This window comes from Periplaneta americana, chromosome 10 (assembly GCF_040183065.1).
Source record: "Periplaneta americana isolate PAMFEO1 chromosome 10, P.americana_PAMFEO1_priV1, whole genome shotgun sequence".
Taxonomy (NCBI): Eukaryota; Metazoa; Arthropoda; class Insecta; order Blattodea; family Blattidae; genus Periplaneta; species Periplaneta americana.
The window spans coordinates 1,970,431-1,985,834 of NC_091126.1; the positions used below are offsets into that span (position 1 = coordinate 1,970,431).

Below are 15,404 nucleotides of genomic sequence, written 5' to 3' on the forward strand. Positions count from 1 at the left end.
TAGACTGGGCATGTTGAAAAATGTAAACAAAAACATATTGACAAATACAACTATAGTACTGGAAAGACAGTGTCAAATTAAAGTGATATGAATTCTGCAGTGCTTGGGAAAAGTGACATAAGTCAGTTTCCACAAACCTTTTTTGATAATTTATTGACAACTTACACTGTTATTGACAACTTACACTGTTATTGACAACTTACACTGGTTTATGTCGATTTGATTTTTTTCTGTATTAATTATTGTAATGGCAGAAATACTTATGTATTTTTTTCCAAGCGAGCAGATGTTCCGTAAGTTGTCAATAAATTATCAACTGGAAACTGACTTATGCCACTTTTCCCAAGCACTGCAGAATTGTGCAATGGACATATGATCTCAATTAAGAGTCTGATACTTTCAGGTTTACTCAGTACACGTTCTTGCTTTTTGACATCTTTTGGTTTGTACGATATGAACTATATTTGGACATAATGAAACACAACTCTGAACCCTTAATGCACACTTCAAGTTATGGTCACTGAGGTTGGCTCTTTCAGAGCTTTGTTACGTTTCATAGCAGAAAATAAAGCTTCACACACACAAGTCGAACCAAACATTGAAATCAAAGATGCCTCACGCCTATGGAGACGAGGGAATCTGTAAAATTCTAGCAAACTACGTCTGTTCCTGTAATTACCAGCGAACTCAGTGCCACATTTCAAGTTGATTAGTTTCAGTTGGACACCTTTGGGAGTATTTATGCCAAACAGTGTAGCAAATACATCAAAATCTTTTTTTAAGTGACTCAGATCTTGAAATCTGCCTTCAAACTCCCGAGAAAAAAAGAAATGGAGATGTTCATCATAACAGCCCACTTCTAAGAAATCAGAGTCCCTGACCACATGTGCCAAACTGAGAAAATGACCGGGATCGCCATTGGACATAATGACAGCATATTTTCGAAAGCTTGAATACTACAGGACATCTGTAATCAATTTGTTTTTCCTTGAAGTGATTCATTTAAAACGTTCAAATATTTAGTTATATCAGCCATGAATACAAGATCATATTTCCAGCTCTGCAACAAGTTCTCCACTCATTTCTAGGAACAAATTTATCTCTTCCAGTAATTCGAAAAATTTACATAGAACTTTGCTGCATTCCATTAAGAAGTATGTTGCTTCTCATTCATGATTGAAATTGTTTGTTGGCGTCAAAGGCCTTCGCTTTAACAAGTTTCTTTCCATGACAAACAAGCATCGATCTATGACACACCACTGCTACCAAGGACAACTGTATGCACCATGCTCAATACCTGCACATAGCACCGCGAGCAGCTAGTTGGTTGTCACTGTCTTACACAAAAAATGAATTTTTTCTTACAGAAATAAAATCGTGTCACATGAGCTATTGATGTGGTTGAATCAAAATTTAAATGATAATTGTCATGTAGAAGGCCTGGACTCTCAATTCGGATCAAAATTTCCAATATTGTGTATTTTTTTTATAAATCAGGTATTTTGTATATAAAGAAAAGAATACGACTGTTCTATATACATAACAGTGAAATAATTTATGAAGAGAAAAAGTTGAATTCTTAAATTGAGCATTTTTTCAAAAGTCGCTAAACACAAACTAAATTTGTCAGAAAATTTGTTTTTTATATGGTCAAAAAGTTTTAACCCCAAATATTTTATTCTTTTACTAACATATTGTTTATTAAGACAATAATGCTATTACATAATTATTAGAGAAGTGAGAGTACGAAATTTACTGCTTTTTTTTTTTCTCAAATGTTGTGTGACATGTTTATTAATATTTAAATCTTAAGTTTCATTTCTAGCAAATTACCAATAATTTTGTTTTTCAAATTAGTTGATTTCAACAATATTTTCTAATGCTGTGATAACATGATATATCTTTGAAAACCTGCATTTTCTTTTTGTGCATTACAAATTCCCCTTTATACTCTGTCATCTTCGAAAATGTGCATAAAAAAATTCCCCATCATACTCCGTAAATCTGGTACTTGACTAGCGCAGTGAATTCTTAAAGAATACAGTCATGCATTTTACTGGCAAATTTCTTTTCTCGTTTGTTTGACACGGCTTGGTACGGCCCGGTGTAGCCGGCACTGCTGCATTGTGTGAATTCTCCACTTGTTCCGAAATTGTGTTATTACAAAAAAGACAATTTTATCAAGTTATTACTAGCAAATTGTTTCAGTCAACCAAATTAATTTTTGGCTGCAAAAGAGCATCTAGTAAAAGCATTATTTCTGCTACTATTGCCATTCCAGTGCATCAAATTTAGACTTGTCTTAATCATTGTGGTATAATTGGTTACTCACGAGAAGATGAGCGGAAGGAATGTGACCTTGATTGCGGGGATTGATTGTTATAAACATCGCTGTGATAAACCTACCAGTAGCCAGGTTATTACTAATGCCAAAAACGTTAGTAACAGTATGCATTTGGAAATTAAGGGCTACTCACTTTTTAATAAAGTACATCTTGATGATTGCTTAATCTAGTACGAATTGCAATTTATAACTCAACTTCTCACTTCCTAAGCACAAGAGCAATGACCAGAAACTGATGACGTTTGCATTTTTTTTAATGAGTAGTATTGGCACTGCATCACATAATGTAAGCATTGATACCATTAAAGTTCTTCCCCCTGCCATTTCTCCTCTCGCTCTTCATCTCGTGAGTAACAAACTATAACCAGTTCAATAATTACTCTGGTCGATTGTATATCTATAATAGTGGTGTTTCAGTCAAACAACAGATTGTGTATTTGTTGCTTTAAGAGAGAAAAATTGTCGCATTGTCTAAAGTATATTATTTTTATTCATAATCCTTTCATTTGCCATAAAATTCGAGGATTGAAACAATAGAATCAAACTTGTAAAGATGTCACATATTCAGTACAAATGCGTCCATTTTTGTTTCATTGCAGATTTGTGAATCGCGAATTTTTCGGTTCTAAAAGTATAGAGAATATTGAGATCATACTCAAAACTATCATTTATGAGAAATATTGGAGCACTAAAGGATAAATGCTTTCATTGCTGTTTGATATTAGACAAAAAGAATTCCACTTGAAATCGGGATAAAAGTTAATGAAATTAGAATATGTCATTCTAAAATTAAGGGCAGATTTGTACCCCTACAATAAAAAAATAAAAATATAATTTTGTTTAAATTATGCATATGAGTTTCTCAAATACTTTGATTTATTATTATACATACTGCCAGGATGAAAATTGCCTATTAGCCACCGGTGTTTTTCCCAATCGTAAGGCGAATGTAAAGTAATTATGGCGAATCCTCGACATCATCTCGTCAAATACTATCTTGCTATCACCATGTCCATCGATGTTAAATAACCCAGTAATTCATACAGCGTCGTTAAATAAACAAGTAAAAAAGAGTAAGTTCGCCAAATCTGTCCTTAACTTTAGAATGACCCGAAAACAGAATTTAATTGTTCTGATAATGATAAATGAATATGGATACAAATGAGATTTAATAAAACTTCCTCGTTACATATAATTTAGGCTGAAAATTTTCAGCAATTAAAAAAACCTTTTTGCACTAATTCATGTAGAGATCAAAGTTACAAAGTATTTTGTCATGTGTAATGTGTAAAAGTGTCTGCTACAGAACAATATTGAGAAAGGTACTATATTGTGCCTGACATATTCCTGACTGCATTTAAATATACAGTAGTCTCGATTATCCGACCTAAACTGGACCTAAAAGGGGTCGGATAATGTAGAATATCAAAACAAGTGTTTAGTAAAATATGTTAACTTACTGAATAAAAAGAGTATAAAAGAGCGTTAATGAACAATAAGATCATAGTAAGCCCGTAGTACTTATGAATGTTTACATTACAGATTTAAGGAAAAATGTGTCATTAATGTTTTCTTGCCTGCTGATTGACATTTTCTCACTGATCTACCACAAACAGTGACGGGTAATACAGAATGTCAGTTGAACGAATGTCAGATAATCAAGACTCTACTGTATATTCTCTCTCTCCCTTTCCTTTTCTCTCATTCTTTCTCTCTCTCCCCTCTCCCCTCTCTTCATCTCTCTTTTCCCCTTTCTCTGTCTCTGAAGTCTAACACAACTTCTGTCACAATATAAGTCAAACTGTTTTGATTACTCGCATGCCTGTAGATATGTCATTTTCTTCTTCCAGCTTTTGGAAACTCGTGAGAAATTGAAGGAGAGTCGAACATTGAAGCCTATTATTAGTCAGTTTTATGAGCGCTTGCGATCATACCAGACAGAAGCAGATCAGTTGGCTGTAATGTACAACAAGATGTGCCAGTCCCTCAAGTAAGTCGTATCTCATTGCGGAACTATTTAAGTTCATGTAGAATAGTGTGTGAACAACATTGCCTTAATACTGCAGCTCGCCTAATCAATTCCTTGGAATTAGTACAGCAGCGGTCATTATTGATACATTTTACATTTCATTTAGGTGCGAATAGCTATTCAAGAAGTTTTCTAATAACTTTTTGTAGCATATTGTGCTGAATTCTGTAAGAAATTTATATCTGTCATTGTTGTTGGTGTTCATCATGGACAATACTCGTAAAAGGACAAATGAGATGGTAACTTCTGTGACTCAAAGAGGTATAGCCAATAAATGTGGGGTTAGTTTAGGCTTTGTCAGCAAAATTCTTAAGAGATACGATGAAACTGACAGTATATCTCCTCAGTGTAATGGTAAATATGGTAGAAGAAGGAAAACAACGTAGAGAGATGACTCTCGTACCAATAAAATTGAAATATAATCCAAGACTAACTAGTTTTGATCTGAGAAAAGATAAATGCATCTTTGCCTGACTCTCTGCCAATAGCTGACAACTAACTTAAATCGTAATATATAAGAGAATCTTCATTCCTGGTTCATTTCTCTTTGCATTAGTTCACAGTTAAAATGTTGCTCTTTGAATAATAAAAAAAAAAACTAGATTAGTAATACCACAGTCTAGTATATACAGTCACGCAGCTCAGTATGTAGTAAATATGCATCCATAGATAGTTGCTAACCACTAGGATCGCTACTATCGCCTCATTACAGACAGTGCGAAATAGTACCTGCACAGTCTATTGTCCCTAGAACCCTCATAAACTCAAGCTTCGTGACTGTATATAGTAGACTGTGGTAATACTGTGAGCTTTACTGATCTCTCTGGCTTCTTTAGTTGAGAACTGCTGTTTTACACAAAACTTGATGAAGGAAACATAGAAACTTTTATAAGCAGTAATACTGTACAACTAAATAAGGTTTTGTCTTTTGTTCATTTTTTTAACATGAAATTAATGTTTAATGTATAATGATTAATTATATTATAAGTATTAGTAATTTGCTCATAAAAATGGTGGATCAGCATACGGTACACCTTCACTTATAGTTGACGAACTGTCAGCCTTAGAGGCAAAACTGTTCTCGACCATTTTGTCCTTCGAAAGTTAAATATTCATGCACTAGAGGATGCAGTCTTTCCATTGTATCCTCCAACAAAGGAATTGTAAGTGACCTCCCCGTGTCACATATAGGCAAGTAACATAAAAAATAAGTAACACGAAGCTGGCACCTTATTTCTTTTTGTTTATTCTGCCACACCTGTTTTTCCGTTTTATCTGAGTGGCACCTCAGGCAAGTAAAATACTCTAAATTATCCACAATTAGCTATGGTTGCTGCACTAGATGAAGTGAAATGGGGTATGCTGGTAAAGACAACAACCTCAAAATATGGAGTATGAAAAACTGCCCTCTTATATAAAGTTAAAGGGAAATCCAGTTAAAAACAGCCATTATTTTTTCTACAGAGGGAGGAACACTTATTTGTAAAGTGTATACAATAGCCAAAGCAGATTTTCTCATAACAAAAGAAAATTTCGTGACCAGTGTTGCCCAGTTAGCATCAGATCTAAAAAAGGAATTTAAAAATATCAAGCCAAGTAGAAAATGGTGTGGTAGTTTTTTCGAAGGAACCCAGAAGTAACTTTGTGAACATCTCAAGACTTAACTAAAAACCGCCCTGAAGTGACAGCTTTAAAACTAAAAAAACTGGTTTGAAGAAGTAGAGCTGTATTTTTCTGAAAACAATTTTTCAGACATGTTAAAGGATTGCAATAGAATTTTTAATCCGAATCCTAAAGGTTCAAAAGTATTAGCTATGAAGAATGATAAAACTGTATATTCCACTATGAAAAGGAATGTCTCACTGTTCTGTGATAATGAAGAGAGACATTCCTGCCCATTGAGGTGTAGACTGTTGAGAGCCGGGGTGGATGATATGTGACACATTTTACAGTTATATCACTAATATGTTTTACCCATGGACGAAAGAGATTGTTCCTTTTCACATTCTTCTTTTTGTGGATGGTCACTGATCTCATATGTCCTTACAGCTCAGTAATTTCTGCCAGGATAATGGTATTATTTTAGTTGCACTTTATCCAAATTCTACCCACATAATGCAACTGATGGACGTATCTGTATTCCATACCTTAAAAGCAGGATGGAGGGAGATCGTATCTTCATGGAAACTGGAGAAGCATTTGGGCACAGTTTGCTTCTTTACTGAATTCAACTTTTGAAGTAAGAATAACTCTAGACATCCCACAAAATGGTTTGTATCCCTGGGCACTTTGAACACTTTACAGCTAATGGTATGAATCCAAAACATCAAAGTGTTCGTCGAGCAGAATGACTCTTGAAACATTCATTGAAAATTGTCCTGGACCAATTGTAGATACTTTTCTTTTCAGTGTTTGGAAAGGATGCAGGCCCAATGTAACGGAAGTGATAGTTTGATAGTTAGTGTTCAATAAGATTACATTTTTGAACTGCCCTGTGAGATAGACTTACTTGTTACTGTTGCATCTGTTCATCCCTTTCCAGACACCACTCTACTGTTCTACCCACCATAACTCCGACATTACCAGTATTAGAGAGCTTTCAATATATTTCTAACCTTGTATCACCAGTCTCGTCACCCTCGGTAGCGTAGTTGATATAGCGCTGGCCTTCTATGCTCGAGGTTGCAGGTTCGATCCCAGCCAAGGTCGATGGCATTTCAGTGTGTTTAAATGCGACAAGCTCATGTCAGTAGATTTACTGGCATGTAAAAGAACTCCTGCGGGACAAAATTCTGGCACACCGGCGATGCTGATATAACCTCGCATGTAAAAGAACTCCTGCGGGACAAAATTCTGGCACACTGGCAATGCTGATATAACCTCTGCAGTTGCGAGCGTCGTTAAATAAACCATAATTTTAAATTTTCATCAGTCTCATAGAAGCAATTGAGCAATCCAGAAGAAGCACTTTCTTCTACATCCCCTATTGTCAGCAGTACACCTAAGTCATCCAACGGTAACATATCGTCTCTTTTCAGAAGAAGAGAACACCAAGTGCAGAAAAGACAAAATACTATCAGTCGTAAGATCAGACCTCTGGCAAGAGTATCAAGAAAAGGAAAGAAAAAACGAAGGGAAACGAAACTGGAAAAGAAAATGGAAGAAATGCAGAAGAAAGCTATAAAAAAATAAAGAAAAGAAAAGGTAAACATATTGATTCAGATATTAGCTTATCTGTTTTGTTTCTAATATATCTGTCTATTCTGAATCTGTGAGCAATGAAGAAAGCTGCGAAAGCAGAAATTTCCAACAGAAGGATTGTGAGAGATATAATTCTGAGTACTTTCCAAGGCAGATAGAGGGAATTAGACTTCTAGAAGACAAATAAGAATATCTGGTGTCAGTGATGGTAAAAAGTGCACCTGCCAGTTTGGTATTCAGAAAGAAGAGTTAAAAAAAAATAACTCCACCTCTTGTCACAAATTCAAGTTTGTAGAGTTAAGGAAATATAAAATTATCTTTCTGGCCAGTAAAAATATGACTTAAATAAATAGACCTGCTATAAGAGTACAATAATATTATAAAAGAATATCCCTTGTTTTTGTGTTAGAATTACTTCATATAATTTTCTTTTAACTATTTCAAAAGTATAACCAGAGTTCCCAGATGCTTCTTGCCAAATATTTTTGTCTAAATGCCAGTCACCATTACTTAATTTCTGTAGAATATAAACATTTGCCAGATTTGTTTTGCCATATATTAAACTTTAGAACTCTTGTTCTGTTTACATAAATTTGATATTATATTATTAATGCTGTAGCTTAATAAATGTTTATTGACTGAAGTATAATTTCTGTTGTTAAGTCAGCTATAGGTACAGAAAGTGTCAACAATAAGAAAAGAGCAAAAATTGTCAGTCATAGGTACATATGCAGATATTTTGAAATTTAATTGCCAAAGATAATTTTTCATTAGGTTTGTTCTTTCAGGCATAAAAAGAGCCCCTTCTTGGTATAAGTATTTAGTGCATTACTTTTTAGCAAGTATTTAAAATCTGAATTAAATGTAAAAAATTCTTAAAGTGTCAGCTACCAGTGTGTCTACCATATATATATATATATATATATATATTCTTCCTTGAAATATATTTTACTTTCCTTGCTCTACCTCTCCGACCCTCAATTAATGGATGATTTTATGTTAAAGAAGTATAGGCACACTTGTCTTAATGTATATGTTGCACTATGGATTCGTTCATCCATTCTTTTATATATGGTTCTGGACTACATTACTGTGGAGTGGACCATTCTTGTTTAGGAAGATATATGAGGAACAGCAAGAGATGATCTAAGATCAATACAGATCTCCGTGTAAAAATATCTTCACGTATAAAACCCATATGCTGTATGGACAAAATTCTCTTTTTTCCATACTGACTCTTCATATATATGAAATAGTTTTTTCCATCTGTTCAGGATTGAATGAGAGTCTGCAAGCAAGTCGTATTTGTAGGTGTGTTCATATAAATTGAATCACTACGTATGTTCTTTCGATTAAATCATACACTATTAATTTCATTAATATTTTATTCCCAGAAGGGTGGATTTTAAGTCAAAGCGATGTAAGTTTCGTGCTCAATACAGTCAAAATTACAAAATACTGACTTACTATAAAACTCAATTTAAAAATATAAGCTTCACCATCTTAACAGGTAACAGTCATAGAAGAACTGTTCTGTTCTACAAAAACTTACCTTGTCGTCTCTTCATATGGTGTCCCACTGGTACCGACCTTGGGATCCTTGTTCTAGGTATACACTTGACATGACAAGGCTAGTTTTCTTGACACTGACTTGTGTACTACAGTACAGGTAATCATCATCATCATCATCATCACTCTGACAACCCATTGAGGGTCCTAGCCTTCCTCAGAAGTTTACGGTACAGGTAATAGCCCTAGAAAAACTGTTCAGGTCTGCAAACAGATTTTCTTGTCATTGATTTATATACTGCAATACAGGTTCCATTCCAAATTCTTGTAGAATGTCTTAATTTATGTTTTGATGCATTTAGTGTAGCCTACTGTTTGGAACATAAACTTCATCTCAATGGCCATAATTTTATTTTCGTCCCTTTTCCTTAAAGTCCAATTGTCACTGCTGTAACAAAAAATGGGTCTTGCTAAGGTGTTATTGGATGTTGCGGAAGGTTTCATTCTACTATTTATAATGTCCATGGATTTATTGAATGTGAAAATGCTTTCTGAAATATTCAGTTCTGTTCGAAGTTATTTAAATGTTATAAAAAAATAAGGGATAGAAGGAATGAGTTTTTGGCAGTAAAAATGTAATTGGAAATTTGTATGATGTCGAAAGTGGATTGTAATAAATCGTGTCATTAAAAAAAAGTGTATATTAGAAATATCAGTAGGAGGCTCCAAACCATTCATATCACACTTTTTTCTCTCGAAAACGACATGATAGTGAGTGTTCATGAAAAAAAAAAAAAGTAACGAAAACTTGTATGAAGTATCGATTTGTGGTACTTTCATTTTCTGGGACAAAGTATAAGTAGTAGTAACTGGGGTCAAAATTTAAATTTCTAATTAGGACCTAGGTCATTAAGACATTTTTGGATAGGACTTTTTAAAGAAATAACTTTTACTATTTTTTTAACTTTCTTTTTTTCTTTATTCTCGATCAAAGAAAATAATAATATAATGGTAATATTATATTGTATATGAAGGTTCTTCTGTAACCTTGATATGAAACGAGTCAAAGTTTGGATAGGAGTAGAAATGTCCGAAGGAAGTGAAATAGGGAAAGGAGTACGACAAGGATTCCATTTATCACCTAACCTGCTCAACATCTACTTGGAGAATTTGGTGAAGAACTGTTTTCAGAACATGGGAGGGGTGATAGTAGAAGAAGAAGAAGAAGAAGAAGAAGAAGAAGAAGAAAGTGAATAAGATTTGTTGATGATATGCATTGTTAGCAGAAGAGGAGACAATACTAAGGGATATGCTACTGGAGCTAAATGACAGCTGTGAGCATTGTGGGATTAAGATAAATACAAACAAGACGAAGACCATGGTTATCGGAAGAAAAATGAAGAAAGTAAACTTGCGAATACTAAATGAGGCAGTAGAGCAAGTGGACAGCTTCAGATATTTTGGGTGCACTATAAGCAGTAACATGAGCTGCTCTCAGGAAATCAAAAGGAGGATACCATTGGGAAAAGAAGCTTTTAATAGAAAAAGGAGCATCTTCTGTGAATCTCTGGAAAAAGAACTAAGAAAGAGACTAGTGAAGTGCTTTGTGTGGAATGTGACATTGTATGGGGCAGAAACATGGCCATTACAACTAAGTGAAGAGAAACGACTAGAAGCATTTGAAATGTGGATATGGAAAAGAATCGAGAGTGTGAAACGGACAGACAGAATAAGAAATGAAGCTGTGATAGAAAGAGTGGGCTAGGAGGGAACAATGCTGAAACTGATCAGGAAGAGGAAAAGGAATTGGCTGGGTCACTGGCAGAGAAGTAACTGCCTACTGAAGTATGCACTGGAAGGAATGGTGAATGGGAGAAGAGTTCGGAGCAGAAGAAGATATCAGATGAGATGACATTAAGATATGTGGATCATATGCATAGACTAACAGGAAGATAGAAAATAGGAAAGATTGGAGAATGCTAGGTTTGCAGTTTGGCAGAAACTATGAATGATTGAATTGTTTACGATTTGTAAAACATTGGAAAACATTGTTAGAGTGATGGACGCACTGTGGATGTATCTGGTCAAGGAGTGTTGATATTGGAGGAAAGAGAAAACGAATTGACTGTCACAATGCAAAATAAAAGACTGTCTAAATTGGCTTGTCGATTTATTTGCTTTCTAGACCTGATTGTGGTGGTGTGCTGCTGGGCTTGGCTCATAACCAGAACGGAGATTTTATATTTACAATTTATCTTATCTTTTTCTTTGGTTGTAAATAAAGATTGAAAATTAGAAGAAAAAAAACTGTTTTAGTTTTTAATATTTCTATCCAAAGGTACAGTACACGATTTAATTTCGAATTTAAAATTCAGAGTTGACCCTTGATAACACTACTTCTGGTTTGTCATGGAAGATGGAAATGATGGTACTACGAATCAATTTTTTATATGGGTTTCGCTTAAATTATTTTTACAAATGCCCAGTACAGTTTTATTTTCAAGAAAAAATGGATGGTCCGGGTGTTTTGAAGCACTACAAGTTAGTTTCTCTTAAATGGGCCAATAAAACTGTTGATTTTCCAAACCCATTAGAAGTTTGGCTGAGCCCACTCATGGGTGGGGGGAGGAGCAGCTCTGATGTTTTGAATGAAATGATGAATTTTTTTTGTTCTCTTTAATAAATCGGGCAAATTTTGTTTGAAATACAGTACCTGCTTTTTTTCTTTAACGAAAAAAACTCTCCCTCCCCCCCCCCTCTCTCTCTCTCTTTCTCTCTGTCTGTGTGTAAAATACTTCTGTTATCTTCAGGTTTGTATACATATTTGACTTTGAAAGTGACATCAGAATTATGATAATCTAACCTATAAGGAAACCATAAAGAAAGAATAATTATTGTCTTACGACTATGAAAGTCAAAGAATTGGATTTTGTATTTATTACAAATGTGTGTGTTTTCAGCTGTGGTGAGTCAACGTACATCTTGAATGATGCCCAAGTATTGCGAGTGAAACTGCTGAAACTGGCCGAAAGCATAGATTCTTTGAGGTAAAGTATTTAACCACACAAAAGTTAAAAATGTTACTCAAATCCTGAATATTGTCATAGATGTAGCAGCAAACCTCTCCTGAGCCCTATTTAGCTCAAATAGTTGGTCAGACACGATATCACAGGAGCACGACAATAATGAGATGAAAATGAGCGCACAATGATGGATGAGATAATAATTTGCGCATACTTCCCCGACAGTATTCTATTATTTGCTTCTGCCCTTCTTCCTCTTCCTGCTCTCATCACCACCACCACCACGGTCCTTTGTATATCTTCTGAGTTCTGTTCCATTGTAGTTCTTGGAGGTATTTGTGATCTTGCCATCTTTGCTATGTCATCCCAAGTTTCTCTTGCCTGTAGGATCAATTATGTTATCTATTTTTAATATTTCTCTTAAATGTCTGTATTTCTTTCATGGTCCAATCTCATGAAGTCTGATAGTGTTGTCTCTAGTTTCTTTGTATCTTTTTTATTTATTACTCAGGTTTTACTACCATAGAGAAGAGTTGGTTTTGAGGTGGTGATGTGCAAACGGAATTTGATTTCAGTCAACATTTGTTTACCAAAGTGGCATTAATTACTCAATTGACTTACATTTTAAAATTTCCCATCATCCATGGTGCGCCATTTGACTTGTCATTACAGTTGCAAGCATGTAGTACATTGGTTTGCATGCAGGTGGCAGCACGATACAGAAAAGAGTAATTCCTGCAAACTACAGTGCATTTTCCCAACTGCATCAAGGACAGCATTGGACGACGTGAACACTGCAGATTGGCGGCAGTGAAGGGGATCCAACTGGCAGGCCTGTTCTCCACTCTAGAGATGTTGACTTTCCTTCCAGAACTGATTCCCTTCTCTGTTGATGTGCAGTCACGTTTCCAGCCTTCCACCCAGTTGTACACGGTTTTTCGTGATGGCGCATGCTCACCACACACTTCCACAATCTCCTGTGCATATCTGCAGTGTTTACACCCTTCCACAGAAACCACGTCGTCCAGCGCTGTCCTTGATGATCACTCTCCATATTGTTCACTCACGTAATGACAGCAGTTGGGGAATGCACTGTAGTTTGCAGGAATTACACTCCTCTGTCTGTGGGCAGACCAATGTACTACATGCTTGCAACTGTAATGGCAAATGGCTGGTGGGAAATTTGAAAGTGTAAATCAATATGGAACGCCCCTCATATTAAGTTTTTACTATCGAAATTCATGTCTTTTTCTTCACTTGGCATTAAATTTTCCAAATAGGTGAAATTAGATACTTGTTTTATTATTTTGTCATTAATAACAATTTTGACTTCTTGTATGTATTTCCCACATAGCACATTGATTTTGTGTGTATTATAGAGATTCAAATTTACATATCTTATTTTTTACAATTATTGTTTAGTTTATTAACTGCTATTTCCAAATTGATTACCAAAAAGCAAATGAGAATGTAAACTTGGAAAATCATCATCATCATCATCATCTTGTTGTTTACAGTAGAACCCTGCAAGTCCGAGCTAATCGCGACTATAAAGCATGGGACAGGAATGCAAGCAGAGAAACCACACCTTATTCCTTTCCCACCCTTCACTCTTCAGTTTCGAGGTTTATGGAGTATTGGCAGGACATGACCGCGCTATCTGGAATTTTTTGATTAGTGGGGTTCTGCTTTATTTGAAACCCAATTTTACACTTTTCGATTTGTTTTCTCCCCATTTACATTATTATATTCATTCTATCCTGTTTTGTATGTATACCATTTCCTCTGAAAAGTGTAAAAACAAGTTCAGTGTGTTTGTGTTTTGTCACATTGTACAGCTTCAATTATCACTTTTTCTTCATCTTTGCCATACCATGTACCAATACATTTCTCCTGGATGACTAACATTCACATGATCTCAAGCATGCACGGATATTTTGATTCATAGGAACAATGTCCTTGTGAGGTTGGTATCTGTAAACAAAGATGGCGCCCCATTAAAACAAGTATACTTACTTACTTACTTACTTACTTACTTACTTACTGGCTTTTAAGGAACCCAGAGGTTCATTGCCGCCCTCACATAAGCCCACCATTGGTCCCTATCCTGAGCAAGATTAATGCATTCTCTATCATCAAAACCTTATTCCTTTGCTGTGGTCGTGCCAGAGAATCAGTCCCATTCCGAGGCTTATTTGAAGGATTCGTAACAAGCTGTTTTTTACGTTAGCCCTTCGCCCAACCCCCAAGGTGGAGGACTACCCCTCATCGGCTGTCCACGACTGCTTATTCAATATATTCACAGCTATCCTCCATATCTGGAGGCCGTCTCCTCGATCCGATTAAAACAATTATTTTGAAGTTTATTGAAATGACTCGGTTTTTGTTAAAACCAAATAAGTCAGTTTTCGGCGATTTTCGTTTTTTTTTTTTTTTTTTTTTTTTTAATACCGATTCATGTACTTAGTCAAGGCCCATCAATTGGCATTAACACCGAAAATGTTACGGCTGTATCTAAACTTTGATTTGTGTTGAAAGATAATAAGTCGTTGACTTTTTCGTTTTTAGCACAAAACAGGCTGGGTGAATGCATTCTATCTTTCAATGTTGCCAAGCACAATTATTAATATTAGATTTCTCTCCATTATTTGAGCTGAAATTGGGTGTGCTTCACTTCATTGGTTGTATTATAGAACATTCATTTCACCTGAGAAAAACATCAGGGAACGATAACATAGATCTATTTATTACATTAGAATAAAGCATATCCAACAGGCAAAGTACCTATTGGAAATAAAAAGGTAGAAGATTTGAAAAAAAAAGTAGTAACATCTGTGTTCTCAGAATTCAAAGACCTCTGTGATGAAATAACCTTATGTCCTGTCACTGAAGAGAGAGAACAGTAAATTTTTGTTGTACTTGTTACACATGAATTTTTATGTGATTTCTGTAAACTTGTCTATAATATTTTTGTATGTAGTTATTTTCAGAGAAGTGTGTTACATTTAAGCTACTTAATCATACATAAAATGTATATTGAATTTAATAATATTACTATTCTGTTATTTTTAATCTAATACGTATTCATTTTTCGTTGTAATAATTCAGTATATTAGTTTTGTTTGTGACAATATAAATGTTTTAGTTTCTGCAGATTACATTGCTTGCTTTTCGAGATAAAAATTATTTTATATATGAAACATTTCATAGCATGTTTTGGGAAAGCCATTGATTTAATTCCCAATATGCTCAGTCAATTTAAGAGCAGTGTATTTATTAGAAATCTATGTAATGAGTA

General features: G+C 34.8%; 1 protein-coding gene across 15 annotated transcripts in view; it reads left to right on the forward strand.

Annotated features, from left to right (window-relative positions):
* Rbsn-5 (Rabenosyn-5) overlaps positions 1-15,404 on the forward strand; it is a 94,477-nt gene that overhangs the window by 37,069 nt on the left and 42,004 nt on the right. For all 15 annotated transcript variants that reach the window (XR_011334210.1, XR_011334207.1, XR_011334213.1 and 12 more), the window contains 2 exons: positions 4,195-4,334; positions 12,044-12,130. Coding sequence is in view for 4 of the 15 variants with exons in the window: in XM_069836705.1 (XP_069692806.1) it covers positions 4,195-4,334; positions 12,044-12,130 (227 nt within the window). In the remaining 11 variants the exon portion in view is untranslated. The remainder of the gene's footprint in view (positions 1-4,194; positions 4,335-12,043; positions 12,131-15,404) is intronic.